The following is a 14,567-nucleotide window of genomic DNA, read 5'->3' on the forward strand; positions in this document are numbered from 1 at the left end:
CTCTCGACCGGATGTTGGGGACTATTTCACCCCTACTACTACCACATATCACATAATCTATATAGCATGGTTGGGCATGACCGCCCCTTTGGCCCTATCGACCGGTAATCTGGGGACTATCTCCCTTACTGTCACTAGCACATAGCATCATATCATACTAGCACACAAACATATCACAGGTAGTAGCAACCCTAGATGAATATCACAGAGACAATCATCTAACATACAACTCCTACTGGTGGGTCGGCATTATGGCCATAGACCCACCACTACTGGAGGGTAACTCACCTCGTAGATGCTAAACTATGTGGGAATCCTCTGACTGCTGCTCCAGAAATCCTCCGGCTATGATTCCCACAAAACGTTCAGTCAAACACTGCTAGTTGTACTTAGGGTAAAATGACCATTTTACCCTTGACCAGGTCAAAGTCCAAGTCAAAGTCAACTTCCAGTTGACCCGACTCGTCGGGTTGGCTTGCCAACTCGTCGACTCCCGTCCCATTAGATTGTCCTTAATCCCGACTCTACTCGCCGAGTTAGGCATTGAATCGACGAGTTCTCCTTCCAAGCTGATATCCAAAAGTTCATCCCAATCGCCGAGTTGTATGAACAACTCATCGAGTTCATCTTCATCCGAAGAACACTCTACGCTGAGACTCGCCGAGTTGTATGAACAACTCGCCAAGTCTGTTCTTGAGGTAAGAAGATTGCCTTGGACTCACCGAGTCAGGGCATTGACTCGCCGAGTCCTTCCATGGATGAGTCCGGCTTCCGACTCACTGAGTCCACCCATGACTCACTGCTACTTAGCATACATGGAAAAGGGGGGGGGGGGGAATCAGGGACTCGCGACTCGACTCGCCGAGTCAGAAGAACAACTCGCCAAGTCACATGCATGCAAAATTTGTACACTCGATTCTGCTTAAATCCAGTGCACACCATTCGTAGATCTGGGTTCCTAGGGTTGATTCTACATGTAAAGTCTCCAACTTTACGTGCATGCATTCTCATTCAAGTGATTTAAGGACTTTAATGGGGTTAGAAGTGTAGATCTAGGCTTGCTCATGAAAATGGCCCATAAAGGTTGTAGATCTGAGCTTCTAGAGCTCAGATGTGGTCAGATATGAAAGCTAAACGAACCAAGGAGTCCTCTATACCACAACCAAGCCAAATAAATGGTTTCAAAAAGTCTTAAAGATGCTCTAATGGAGGTTCAACCATAAAAACAGAAGAAGGGGTCGAGTTTTACCTTACTAATCTCTGAAATGGGCTCCCAGCTTCTGTTCTCCTCCTTCTCCTTGATCATTCCTCCTTTTCTTCTTCTAAACTTCAAAGAAACACACACAAACAATCAAATCACAAAGGGGAAGGTTAGGGTTTGGCTAAGGTTGCTCTGAGAGCTTGGGGGCAAGCTTGGGGGCGCATATGGTGGTTTAAATAGGGTCCAAACCCTTGAAATTAGGGTTTCATCAGATAGCCGGGACTCGCCGAGTCGCCAACTTAAACGTGCTCAATATCCCAGCTCTGCTCGGCGAGTCGGGCCTACAACTCGCCGAGTCCAAGGCTAAAATACAGAATACTTAGATAAATTTTACATACCAGGAACCAGGTGCTACACCAAGCTTCCTAAAGCCAAACAAAGACCAGTCCTTAGTCAAATGTTCAGTGCTACCTAAGTTTGACCAAAAGTCAAACTTTTCAAAAATTCAATGGGTAAGTCAACTTAGATAACCCCTACGTCATACCAATTCCTTTGCCACGTCGTCATCACGTCCAAACAAAATAGACGCGATAAGTCCTGCCACAACATCATGGTCTCTAGTCTAAAATGCTTTTCTTCAATAAGAGCTTTATCTACAAGGGCCAAAGCTAAAGTCATCAAATCTGATTCCTAATAGTTTCATTGTGAATAAAGTTTCCAAATTTATACATTAGGAAGGTCCGAACCACCAAGATCTAGACTTTAAGTCTCAAAGGGACCCAAAAATGTATCTTTGTCTAATTAATCCATTAAATCCAAGTCTCCAACCTTCATATCTGAATCAATATGATGTTTAATTGGATAAAGATTCCAACTTTATCCATAACAAAGTCAAAAACCCTTCAAGATCTAAACTTTAATACACCAAAATGACCTAAAGGACCAAGATAACTTGCATGGGTAAAAGGGAAGGCAAAAGATCACAACTCTCCTATTCCATGAGGTCCAAGAAGCATTCCAAACTGATCAAAAGATGTTGGATTCAACCAAACTCCAATATCACCCACAAAATGGACCAAAAGTTCCAAAAACCCGAAATGACAATATCTAAAGAGCTAAAGGGAAGATTGGAACTTTATACTTACAATAGTCCTGAAATGTAGTGTCTTTGATGGATCCAAACTTGAAGGATCATTCCTTGAAACCAAAAGAACCTTATTGATCTTTGAACTTAAAAAAATATCATTAAAAAACACCCAAAAGAGGAGAGAGAAGAGAGAAGAAGCTCAAATCTTGAAGGTGGAGGTTAGGGTTTCTCCCAAGGAGTTTTAGAGGTGATAGAGACTGATAAAATGACCAAAAAGTCGGAACGTTATGCTTAGATACGTTAAAAACCCTAAAATCATGGCATTGGGCCTGACCGATCGTCGTGTTGTGGTCACGCGTTGTCATGTCATGGCATCTGTCGTACCATGCTAACGATGTTCACCTAAATCCACCTCAACTTGAAAGAACCATCACTTTTTCGTTTCAACTTTGTTTTCAGCGATCTTTTTATCTACAGAAAGGTATTGACGAGCCTCACATATCTATATAGTTCATTTCGGCTTAGCACATGCTGAACTAAAAACCATAATCTATACAAGAAGTTCAAAAAATCATTTTTCTCATTTTACCCTTTGACTCCAAAATACAAACCAAAGGTTTATGTCACATAACCAATATTATCAACATCCAATAAAGTATAAAACCTATTCCCTTGAAGTCAAAGGCCTTTAATTGATCCATTTATTGTCCACAATCCCGAAATAAGAAAATTCTCGAAACAAGACGTTACAAATACTCTATTTGTTTCTGATTATTTGTTCCCGTCTCAGCGATACTTTATGAATCATCGACTTTATAAACACTCTATGTAATTTTTGATTCTTGTAGATTAAACCCTAAAAACTAAACTATGTTTCAGTTGCATCATGTCTACTGATAAAAGTATGGCTACTAATCCACATCGTTAATCTACCGAGTTCCAGCTAGGACTAGACTCTTTGTCGAGAGATCCATGTTACACCTTGATAGTAACAGTGAAACCAGATGTCTATGTGAGAAATTTGATAACCATTACTTCATGGATCCAAAAGCAATGATACATCATGTTCATATACATGGTTTCAGTCGGCCATATGAAACATGGGCATATCATAGTGAACCTTTAATTCATCCGATTGTATATGTCGTAGCACTAAGTTATGAGATGGTTGACGTTATTGAAAATGTTATGTGTGAGTCGAGAGAAAATGATACCAACCTCGATGAAGGAAACTCGAATATAGGGGATAGCGGTGTCGATGATGATTTTTACAGTTGTTAAAGGAAGTCGAAACCAATTTATATCCTTGCTGTACGTTTTTTCCCTTGATTTTTTAACAAAGCTGATGTATATTAAGGCCAAAAACAAATGGACTGATAGTTCATTTGATCAAGTCCTTGACTTGTTGCATTCAACTTTTCAACAAGAACCGTTATCCACTACCGAGGATTAACGGTTTGTTCGATCAGTTGCAGGGGGCGTCTTGGTTTTCCAAGATTGGTTTGAGGTCTGGATATCATCAGATGAGAGTCTGCGAGGAGGATATCCAGAAGACGACCTTTAGGACTCGTGATCCGAGGATGTATACTCGAGATCTTTGGTGTGGAGTTCCCGATAGATCTGGTCCCGATTGCGATGGGGGACATATGTGTTATAGTGGGCATGGATTGGTTGAGCCAATTTGGAGTTGTTATAGACTGCGAGCATCAATTGGTGACGATACAAGACCCTAGTGGGGGAGTACTTACGGTGTACGGCGAGGGTACCCGATGCGAGTCAGCATTTTGTTCGGCTACCAGAGCGAGACAGAGTTTGCAGCAGGGCTGCAGCGGGTTTGTAACCTAGGTGATGGACACACGAGTGGCCGCTGGGAGGCCAAGTTCGATCGATGAGGTCCCGATAGTGTGTGAGTTCCCAGATGTTTTTCCGGAGGAATTGCCAGGTGTGCCTCCCAAGAGGTAAGTAGAGTTCCGTATCGACTTGGTTCCGGGGGCAGCACCTATCGCCAAGGCGCCTTATCACCTTGCGCCGCCAGAGATGCAGGAGTTATCCTTGCAGCTTCAGAAGCTACTGGGGAAAGGGTTTATTAGACCGAGTAGCACACCTTGGGGAGCGCCGATCGTTTTTGTCAAGAAAAAGGATAGTTCACATCGGATGTGCATTGATTACCGAGAGTTGAACAAGTTGACAGTCAAGAACCATTATCCGTTACCGATGATCGACGATCTGTTCAATCAGTTGCAGGGGGCGTCTTTGTTTTCCAAAATAGACTTGAGGTCGGGATATCATCAGATGAGGGTTCGGGACGAAGATATCCAGAAGACGGGGTTCAGAACTCGTTATGGGCATTACGAGTTCGTGGTGATGTCTTTTGGGCTCAGCAATGCACCGACAACGTTTATGGATCTCATAAACAGGGTGTGCAGGGCGATGCTGGATCGGTTAGTGATCTTGTTTATTGACGATATTTTGGTGTACTTGAGATCTATAGAGCAACACAAGGAGCATCTGAGAGAAATTCTCGGGGTGTTGAGATCGGAGAGGCTTTTCACCAAGTTCACCAAGTGTGATTTTTGGTTACGAGAGGTCCGGTTCTTGGGAAACCTTGTTAACCAGAATGGGATATTGGTCGATCCGGCCAAGATTGAGGAGATTATGAGATGGGAGGTACCGAGATTGCCCACCGATATTAGAAGTTTTCTAGGGCTGGCCGGCTACTATCAGATATTTATTAGGGATTTCTCCAAGATCGCCGTACCTCTCACTAGGTTGACCCGAAAGGGTGTTGCTTTTTCATGGGGTCCAGAGCAGCAGACCTCGTTTGAGACATTTCGCCAGAGATTGTGCGAAGCCCCGGTGCTTGCCCTCCCGGAAGGGATGGAGGATTTTGTGGTGTATTGTGACGCATCGATATCAGAGTTGGGTGCAGTACTTATGCAGAGGGGGCATGTGATAGTGTATGTGTCGAGGCAGCTAAAGCCTTATGAGATGAGGTATCCCACTCATGATTTGGAGTTGGGGGCAGTGGTATTCGCCCTCAAGATCTAGCGTCACTACTTGTATGGGGTTCGGTGTACCATCTACACGGACCACAAGAGTTTGAAGTATTTGATGGACTAGCCCAATTTGAATATGAGCCAGAGGAGATGGCTAGATGTGGTAAAGGATTACGATTGTGAGATCCTGTACCACCCGGGAAAGGCTAATGTCGTAGCTGATGTCCTGAGCCGTAAGTCGGAGAGCGCCCCGATTCGAGATATTTGTATGCGGTTGACAGTGATGACTCCAGTGTTGGACACCATTTGGGAGGCATAGGCAGAGGCCGTGAGACCGGAGAACCGTAAAAGGGAGCGGGTGACTGGGCAGGTGCCGGAGTTCATTACCGATAGTAGCAGGTTGATGACCCTTCAGGGTCGGATTTGGGTGTCGTATACAGGCGGAGCGCGCACCACCTTGATGGAGGAGCCGCATAAATTGAGATTTTCGATCCATCCCGAGGCAATTAAGATGTATTTGGATTTGAAGTGGGATTATTGGTGGCCATGTATGAAGAGGGATGTAGCATCGTTTGTTGAGAGGTGCTTAACCTGTCGCAGGGTTAAGGCTGAGCACTAGCGACCGCATGGCTTGTTGCAGCCAGTGGAGGTTCCCCAATGGAAGTGGGAACAAATTTCTATGGATTTCATCACCAAGTTGCCGAGGACCGCGAGGGGTATCGATGCAATTTGGGTGATCGTCGACCGGCTGACGAAGAGCCCTCACTTTCTTGCTATCAGTGAGAGCTCTTCTGCTGAGAGGCTAGCATAGTTGTATGTGAGGGAGGTGGTAGCGCGGCATGGAGTGCTGGTATCGATTGTATCAGATCGGGATGTACATTTTACTTCCATGTCCTGGAAAAAATTCCACGAGGAGCTGGGAAGGAGGATGCATTTCAGTACCGCTTACCATCCACAGACGGACGGACAGAGTGAGCGGACGATTCAGACGCTCGAGGACATGCTTCAGGCATGTGTGTTGGACTTCGGAGGAAGTTGGGATACGTATCTGCCTTTGGCTAAGGTTTCCTATAACAATAGCCACCATTCGAGCATTGGTATGCCTCCCTTTGAGTTGTTGTATGGGAGGAGGTGTTGGAATCCCATTTGTTAGAAGAGGTAGGGCAGTGAGTGATGGGCAGCACTGAGATAGTGCTTCAGAAGACAGAGCAGATACAACAGGTTAGACAGAGATTGCTGACGGCCCAGAGTCGCCAGAAGAGTTATGCCGATAGGCTTTGATCAGAGCTTGAGTTTCATGTTGGAGATTTTGTACTCCTGAAGGTGTCTCCTTGGAAATGAGTGATCCGATTCATGAAAAGGGACAAGTTGGGGCCCCGGTACATTCGACCGTTCAGGGTGATTGCGAGGGTGGGTAGAGTAGCATATCGATTGGAGCTAGCTGCAGAGTTGAGCCAGATTCATGATACCTTCCACGTGTCTCAGTTGAGGAAGTGTATAGCTGACGAGTCGGCAGTGGTGCCATTGGAGGATATCCAGGTGGACGCGGGTCTGAATTATGTCGAGAGACCGATCGCGATCTTGGACTGGAAGGTCAAGGTTCTGAGGAACAAGGAGGTGCCTCTGGTTCAGGTCCAGTGACAGCATCGGAGGGGGTCCGAGCTGACTTGGGAGCCGTAGTCCGAGATGCTAGAGCAGCATCCATAGTTGTTTTCAGCATGAGACTTCGAGGGCAAAGTATGGTTCTAGTGGGGGAGAATTGTAACATCCCGAAATTCAGGTAAATCTATTTAGCCCTTTCATTTTGTCAAGTTGTCAAGATTGGTCCCTTGAGTGAGTTCTTGTGACAAATGAGTACGTTGTGTGTACTGGCGGGTACGCTGCGCGTACTCATGCGCTTATTTTGGATGCAGACTCGCCTGGGTACGCTGGGCGTACCCAGGGTTACGTTGGGCGTAACGGGTCCAGATGCAAACCCTAAATCTTTGGCTTGTGCACTATTTAAAGAATGCTAAGGCTCATTTCTCAGCCTCCATATCAGAGAGTGAACCCTAAGAGAGAGCCTTCCATCTTCCTTAGCTTGATTATGTGTGTTTTGGAGCTAAAAGTGTCTTGGTGTGTTAGTGAAGAAGAAGGAGAAGAGCTTGTGGAGGCTAGGGCTTGAAGTGCAAGTTTGGATCTGAGATCTACATAGAAAGGAGCTTCATCTAGAGGTATAAAGTTCAAAACTTTCCTCTTTATTTGGTTTGATATTGCATGGATCATTTCTAGGGTTAAAAGTCCCAAAGGTGGAGACTTTATGAGTGTAATGTACTCCATATACCTATATCTATCCCATTTCAGTGATATTTGTGTTATAGATCGATAAAGTTTCCATCTTGGTCGTTGCTATGAGGTCATGCTTGAGTTATGAGCTTTCTAGAGTTGGGAAATGGAATGTTATGGGTGTTAGTCACTTGTCCAACCATGAAAAGGCTTAAAGTCACCAATTTTATGGATTAAGAGGCTTAGAAATGGTCAGATCTAGAAGTTGGACGTGGATCTTAACTGTTTAAGACCTCAAAGAGCTTAAAGTCTGAAACTGGGAGTTATGCGGGGCGTAATCTCACTACACGGGGCATAAGGGGTCATGCACCCCGTTTCTGTGCGGACGCCGGGTACACCCAGCGTAACCCGGAGAGTTGACTTTTCTTGACTTTTAGGGTTTGGTCAACTTTAGGGTCTTTGAGCCATGAGAGGGGTAAAATGGTCTTTTACCCTTCTAAGAGTACTAAGAGAGGGAATAGTCTAACCTTGAGAAATGTATTGATTTAGAGTGTTTATTTCATATGATTAGGCGGAGGCTAGACCCGATTTTACAGAGTTCGAGATTACCGTGTTACCCGAGGTGAGTCTTCTCACTATACTGTACCTGGAAGGGTACCTATGTGTGACCGGAAGGTATTGTATGCTATGAGATATATGTGCTATATGCTGTTATGTGAGATGTATGTGTTATGAATGTTATGTATGATAAGGACCGGAAGGTCAGGAGGTTACGGACCAGAAGGTCGATACGGGTAGGACTGGAAGGTTTATCGGGATTCAGGACGGAAGTCCCCTGAGACACTTGGATCGGAAGATCCTACAGGGTTATGGCCTGGAAAGGCGTATGTGTTGTATGTGGTATTTTGGGGAACTCACTAAGCATTTACGCTTATAGTGTTGTGTTATGTGTTTCAGGTACCAGTGAGGATTGCGGGAAGGTGCCGACTTGATCTGTACACACATGAGGAGCCTTTACATTTTTATGATCTTGGGGTGTGATGTTATGAATTGATTTTGTGATACAATGATGTTTTTATAACAATTATGAATAAAACTGTGTTTTTAAAATGTGAAAAATTATTTGAAATTTTTTTTGGGTGTTACACCCCATGCAAGTCAATATAAAAGTACTTTGCACAAACAAAAATAATGACAGAGATGGAAGTAAATTTGTGAGCGTAATTAATTTGTGCCTTTAATCAAATTTACATCAAAGAACCAGAATTTATAAAGTAACTTTCCAAGGTTTACATAGAAGACTTACAGTCATTGAAAGCAGAAATAGACAAATCTACTTGAATCATAAACATCGATTGTCATGCCAGAGTATCAAATCAAACAATAGCTTTATATCCGATTAGTCAAACTGTACAAATATCATTTCGTCTGAGAACATGATGAAATTATGCTTCAGATCGTAGCAAATTTCATCAAAAATAAACTATCGACATTGAATTGAAAGAAAAGTAACACGGATAAGTAACAATTGCAAGAAGATTTAACATGTAATACACATATAACCTATGACAAAGTCGTGTATGCTCTATTTTTTCCATGATATTATGACCGAGTTCCCATCGAAGAACGATGTGGAGAAGATTAAAGAGAAGGTCTCGATCATCATCATAGCTCTGAAATGAAATTTAAGGGATTACAATCATGTAAATAAATATCAAACCGCTGATTGTTAGGGATTACAATCAATCCCACTTAATCAGGGGTTAAGATTTTGATATTGTTGGTAATTCCAATTTGATATATTTGGTAATTCCAGATTACATGCATTCTAAAAATCATATTTGGTTTTTGAATTTAAAAATAAAATCCCATAAAATTACACGTGTCAAGTTCTGTTTGCACCAACCCCATTCATTTACAGTTCCATCAAATTCTTGAATCATCAAGTTTTCAATTTTTGTTTGCTCTGAAGGGTCCTGTGGTGCATTTTGATTTTTGACATAGAATCTGATACTAAATGATTGTAGAGGTAAATACAAAATGATGGTGAGAACATACCTTTCCAATTAAAGAAGGTTCGATTATTGAGTTGACATTCTCCACAGCCTGACTAGTCAATAATGACATGTAAAGTTTAGTTTAGTGGGGATTATTACTTATTAGGGAGTAAAATCATATGAAGAACACATGCGTTTAGGAACAAGAGTTTTACCAACCTTCAAGACACCTTTCCAAGATAGTCAGACCCTTAATATCTTAATTCTAGGGCTTCATATATACTTGTGAATACAAAATAGAAAAAGATAAAACAGTTATAAGCTATAAGTCAAAACATCCATGATTGTAATAAAAGAATTTGTAAGAAAGTATGTTTGTATATTATACATGTTGAAGCACCGCTGGGTACTGTAGGTCTGGCCAATGTTCCATTAGAGAGCATAACATCAATTTGAAATTATTAATTTCAGTTCCCAATCGGTTTGGTTTAACAATACTCGGCAATATCAAAATCGAACATACAAAACATTCGGACAGTTTCCATAGTCCATAACAAACATCCAAGGAGTCGATATACTATTGAATTTTTTAAACAGATCATATGAAGTATATGCTCTTGTTTCCAGCAAGGTTTGCAATGTTCTGTGTGTGTGTGTTATTTATTAAGACCAAAAATAAGTCAAATAACTTGTAAAACTTCATATCAAAGAGACAAAGAGATCAGCTTGAATAACAGAGAGAATGAAACAGAATTATAACTACAAAGTTACAATTTGCATCAATCTTTATGAGCAGAAACAGAAAAATTCATCGAGGGTGATGAATAACATAAAGAATGGAAAGGAATCCATCCTTAATATGCATAATCGAAAGAAGCACATTGTGAATTACAAAGAAATCAAACCTCCGAAATCTCGTGACCAACATTCTGAACGTGAATGACTTTAGAAGGCTCTGTCATTTTAAATTATCCTGAAAAAAGAAATTGAACTGATTCATGAAAATGGTTCCACGTACAATATATGAAGCAATCAATTCTAAGATCCAAAAGAAAAAACGGTTGATGATTGCTAATCAAGCAAAACAAAAGATTTTGGAAGTAAAACCCTAAATTTCCATGGGGAATTGTAATAAGATAACGTGAAAAAATCAAACTGAATCTTCTTGGAAGGTGAAAACCACAGATGTAAAGGAGTGAGAACCGTAAATCTGAATAAAGGGGAATCGCACCTGAAGATGATGAATCTGAAAAACAAAATGACGATGTGTATCTATTCGATGATGACGTTTAGTTGTGTGTAGAGAAAAGTGAGGAATGAAATTGGGTATGAAACGTAAGAGGTAAGTTGAGATTTAAGACGCTTGTATATTCGACGATGACGTCATCAAAAATATCCAATGGTGGAGAAATAGGAGTGAAATAAAATTAATGATCCTTATCTCTTCCATTTAGATTTTAAAGTTCTGTTTTAATAGTATTTAGAGATTATCTAATACACTTCAAAATTAATTTACATGGATCGGGTTGATCTCTATGTTTTTGCGTTCATTTTACCGAATCTTGTAGTTAATTTATTAGATAATAACATTTTTTTTATAATTAAATGACTAGAAGGCTATAAATTTCCACCAATACTTATTTATAATCGTTCTTTATCATGACACCAACCTTCATTCGGTCATATATCGGCCAAGACATTGTCACCACGAGACCACTTATTTTCAAACACACTTATTATGCCCACTAAGCTAAGTAATACGTTGGATTCCACATTATATGGACCGAAACAAAATCTAACACCAAAGATTTCTTCCTGTTGCAACACCAAATTGCTTACAATAATTTATGTAGTACGTGACACGAGATCTCACAGCAGCTCGGTTTTTTCCTTTGCATTCATTCCCATTGATGGCCTCGATCGTTGCTCCAAACCCCTTACCAGAAGCAAAGTCCCAATGAACATTTTCCATCCAAAACCACAAGGCAGTTTTGAATGAAACCACTCGGTTTGTAGCCACGATCTCTGGGTTATTGATCCCATCGAACCCAAGGCTCTTTCCGGCTGCACCATAGTTGTAGTTCCATGCAAGTTGCATTGGACCTCTACCATAGTAATGTTTCTTAGGGTTGCATGGATATTGTGAGTCGACTGTGTCACAATAACTTTTCGAACGACCATTTATTTCTTCTATATAACAAAAGTCTGCAAACCAGCATATGTAGATATTCAGAATTAACGATATTTGTTATTCATTTACCCTAAATATTCTCAATAGACTTACGTTTAGTCAAATATGTAACATGAGCAAAGAAAGCCGCAATTTCACGCTTGGAATCCATGATTGAACCGGATCTACCAAAACGTGGATAGTTTTTTATGACGGTAAGAAAGGCATCTCGTGAGTAAAATCTTCTTCCAGGGCAATTTCGTGCCGACTTAGCAACAATCCCATTAAAGAATGCGTTCGTTACTATCCCAGGGACATAAACATTATTTGGAGGGGCTGGCAGAGAACATGCGCCACCTCGACAGTCTTTTCCACAATAAGCTTTTGTGGTTCCACAAAAGCCATACTTACTACAACACTGGTGCGGACGACAATTGCATTTCTGGGATGCAGCCAGCTCCGGGAGGAGGATGACGGCAAGAAATACTCCGGCGAATAGGAGGGTTGTTCTCATTTTGTTTGGCTGGTGTTTGAAAGTAGAATGTTGAAGAGAAATATTTATCGGGTAAAAGTCTTCTCCTAAGTCTCCCACTATAATTATTAGAATAAATTAAGAAATGTTCGATGTTGTTTGGTTGTATTGAACCTTCATATTCATATAAAAAATTAAGGTTAATAAAAAAAAATTTATACCTTTAATACAACTTTTAAAACAAAGGGTTTCTAGCCTGGCGGTATCAGGTGGTGCCCTCCCTCTTTGAGGTCGAGAGTTCAAGTTCCGTCGTGGACATAAGTGAAATTAAGTGTTAATTTAGGAGTAGATTATTATATTTGTATTTGCCGGTTCAAAAAAAAATACAGCTTTTAAAAAGTTTACATGTTACGTCCCTATGGTGTCAAAACTTACAACGTTGGTTTTTCCACTAACCCGATTAGAAAACAAATCTTAAGTCCAAATAAAATGACCCTTATACCCCTTACATTTTATTTTCTAAACTATATAGAACAAATATGCAATTTCATTAAATAAAATCAAGCGAAATCGAGTAAACTAACTCTTATAAATGAACGATTTAAAAAAAATAACCATTCTTTGTAAATAACTACTTTGTCCGAAATATAACATTCTGAAAAGGTCTCCGGAACACCTGAATAGGATTCCGGACAGTCGTTCAAGAAAAAAAAATTATGTGTAAAATGTGTTTTTTTTTTTTTTTTTTTTTTTTTTTTTTTTTTTTTTGTATAAGTTTTGTTTTTTATAAAATCTAAAATATAAATGTAATCATAAAAATCAACGAAAAACTAATAAATATATAAACTTAAGAGATTTTTTAAAATAATATTACAATATTCAAATGATCTTTGTCCTTGTACCTCAAAAAATTTCCGCCAGTTGTTTACAATATGACATACCTCATTGATTGCTTTTACCCTCCAAAAATATGATTTCCCGACGATCAGCATCTTCAGGAACCAACACAAAGACATCCCACAATCTCCTCTATTGTCAATTTGCTGCCGTACGTCTGGGGACTTTTCGAGGGTCATGTTGAAACTCTCAAGTGGGATTTCATAGGTTGGTTCGGTACCCCAGAAGTTGATACCTACTAGCAGTATATGGATGTGTACTAGTATATTGATTGGGATATAAAGCTACACAAAAGGTTAGAAATAATTAATCATCAAATAACTTTATATTATAAATTACTATTACTTGGGATATAAACCAGAGATGCTGTTGGCGGCGTTTTGTATTCTTCATGTGGAATCTCTTTTACATCCGACAAGTAAATATATGAATACGAATTCTCAAGGTCATGATTCAGCGGTTGTTTAGGTATGCCTAAGCCATAGTCATGCTCCCACATGTCATTGTACTATATGGTACCCACATCTTGCACGATAAGTTCCTGTGGGGTTCAATAATGTATATTTATAAACAATCCAAAAACATAAAGAGCATAAATTTAAATAAATTTAAATAAGAACTGTATGGGATTGAAATAATTAACAATGTACCTTCACTCCCTTCGAGGTACCAACATTGTCTCCAGGAGTCTTATTGATAAGTTTTAAAAGCATGAATAAAGTAGTGTCATACCCTGCTAATCGCTTATCATGTGACCTCATATGCTTGCATCATTCACTAAGCTCATTTTGCAATTGACAGACCTTGTTTTGCAAGCCAATAATGATTCGATCCTTATCAGTTGATGGTTTAGCGACCAACAGTGGTGGTGGTGGTGGCAGGTGAGATGGAACATCCATCTACGCCTTCTTTTGTCGAGGCTCATGGGTACGGGAGTGTTTGGGTGATGGTGTTAGGGAAGGTTGTAACATCCCAAAAATTTCATACAAAAATTTCATTTTTAATTCTTTTCAAAACATCCAATTGCCATGTCAAACAACAGAAAGTATATCATAGTGAATTAATATCATAGTACAAATCCCAAAATCACATAATGCAGAAAAACATGGGTGGATGCAGTGCGATCAAGCGAGGCCCTTCCCCTTCGAGCTAGAAGTACCTGAAACACAAAGGGTTAATGTGACAAAGCCCTTAAGTTTGCAGCAAATTTTTGGTTTTACCCAAAGTCGTTTTTTAGGTGTGTTAATGCCTAACATTTACACACTTTTGTTCATATTTGCCATTTATCTGGTTTCTAGCTAAGTTCATGCTTAGGTGTCAGTTTCCCCCATGAGACTGATGCCACATCAGCAAGTTTTGTTCACATCTGAAAAATTAATGGCCTAAGGAAGAAAATGAAAAAGCGGAGATTCGAACCTACAAACTCAAGATCTTTATGGTTGTTGACATACCACCAACCCACACACAAATTTGTTAATGTAT

At 40.4% G+C, this 14,567-nt stretch overlaps 2 protein-coding genes across 2 annotated transcripts; both read right to left on the minus strand.

Moving 5' to 3' along the window:
* Nucleotides 1-8,920: 8,920 nt before the first annotated feature.
* Nucleotides 8,921-11,078, minus strand: LOC111919162 (uncharacterized). The gene is made up of 4 exons (XM_023914776.3): nucleotides 10,778-11,078; nucleotides 10,452-10,519; nucleotides 9,608-9,655; nucleotides 8,921-9,222 (listed from the first exon to the last, which is right to left on the minus strand). Exons 2-4 carry the CDS (start codon nucleotides 10,506-10,508, stop codon nucleotides 9,022-9,024), a joined length of 306 nt encoding a protein of 101 aa, XP_023770544.1. The 5' UTR covers nucleotides 10,509-10,519; nucleotides 10,778-11,078; the 3' UTR covers nucleotides 8,921-9,021.
* Nucleotides 11,079-11,170: 92 nt separating this feature from the next.
* LOC111919163 (endochitinase EP3) lies at nucleotides 11,171-12,259 on the minus strand. Its single transcript, XM_023914777.3, has 2 exons — nucleotides 11,831-12,259; nucleotides 11,171-11,751 (listed from the first exon to the last, which is right to left on the minus strand). Exons 1-2 carry the CDS (start codon nucleotides 12,228-12,230, stop codon nucleotides 11,342-11,344), a joined length of 810 nt encoding a protein of 269 aa, XP_023770545.1. The 5' UTR covers nucleotides 12,231-12,259; the 3' UTR covers nucleotides 11,171-11,341.
* Nucleotides 12,260-14,567: the final 2,308 nt, after the last annotated feature.

Source organism: Lactuca sativa, chromosome 3 (assembly GCF_002870075.4).
Source record: "Lactuca sativa cultivar Salinas chromosome 3, Lsat_Salinas_v11, whole genome shotgun sequence".
In the NCBI taxonomy this organism is placed as follows: domain Eukaryota; kingdom Viridiplantae; phylum Streptophyta; class Magnoliopsida; order Asterales; family Asteraceae; genus Lactuca; species Lactuca sativa.

Bases quoted from the DNA above. Each gene is read 5' to 3' on its own strand.
- LOC111919162 (XM_023914776.3), bottom strand. From the start codon at position 10,508: ATGACAGAGCCTTCTAAAGTCATTCACGTTCAGAATGTTGGTCACGAG. The intron at 9,656-10,451 runs GTTTGATTTCTT...TTGACTAGTCAG, and splicing joins TTGGTCACGAGATTTCGGAG to GCTGTGGAGAATGTCAACTC. The intron at 9,223-9,607 runs GTATGTTCTCAC...ATTTCATTTCAG, and splicing joins AACCTTCTTTAATTGGAAAG to AGCTATGATGATGATCGAGA.
- LOC111919163 (XM_023914777.3), bottom strand. From the start codon at position 12,230: ATGAGAACAACCCTCCTATTCGCCGGAGTATTTCTTGCCGTCATCCTC. The intron at 11,752-11,830 runs GTAAGTCTATTG...GCTGGTTTGCAG, and splicing joins TGTTACATATTTGACTAAAC to ACTTTTGTTATATAGAAGAA.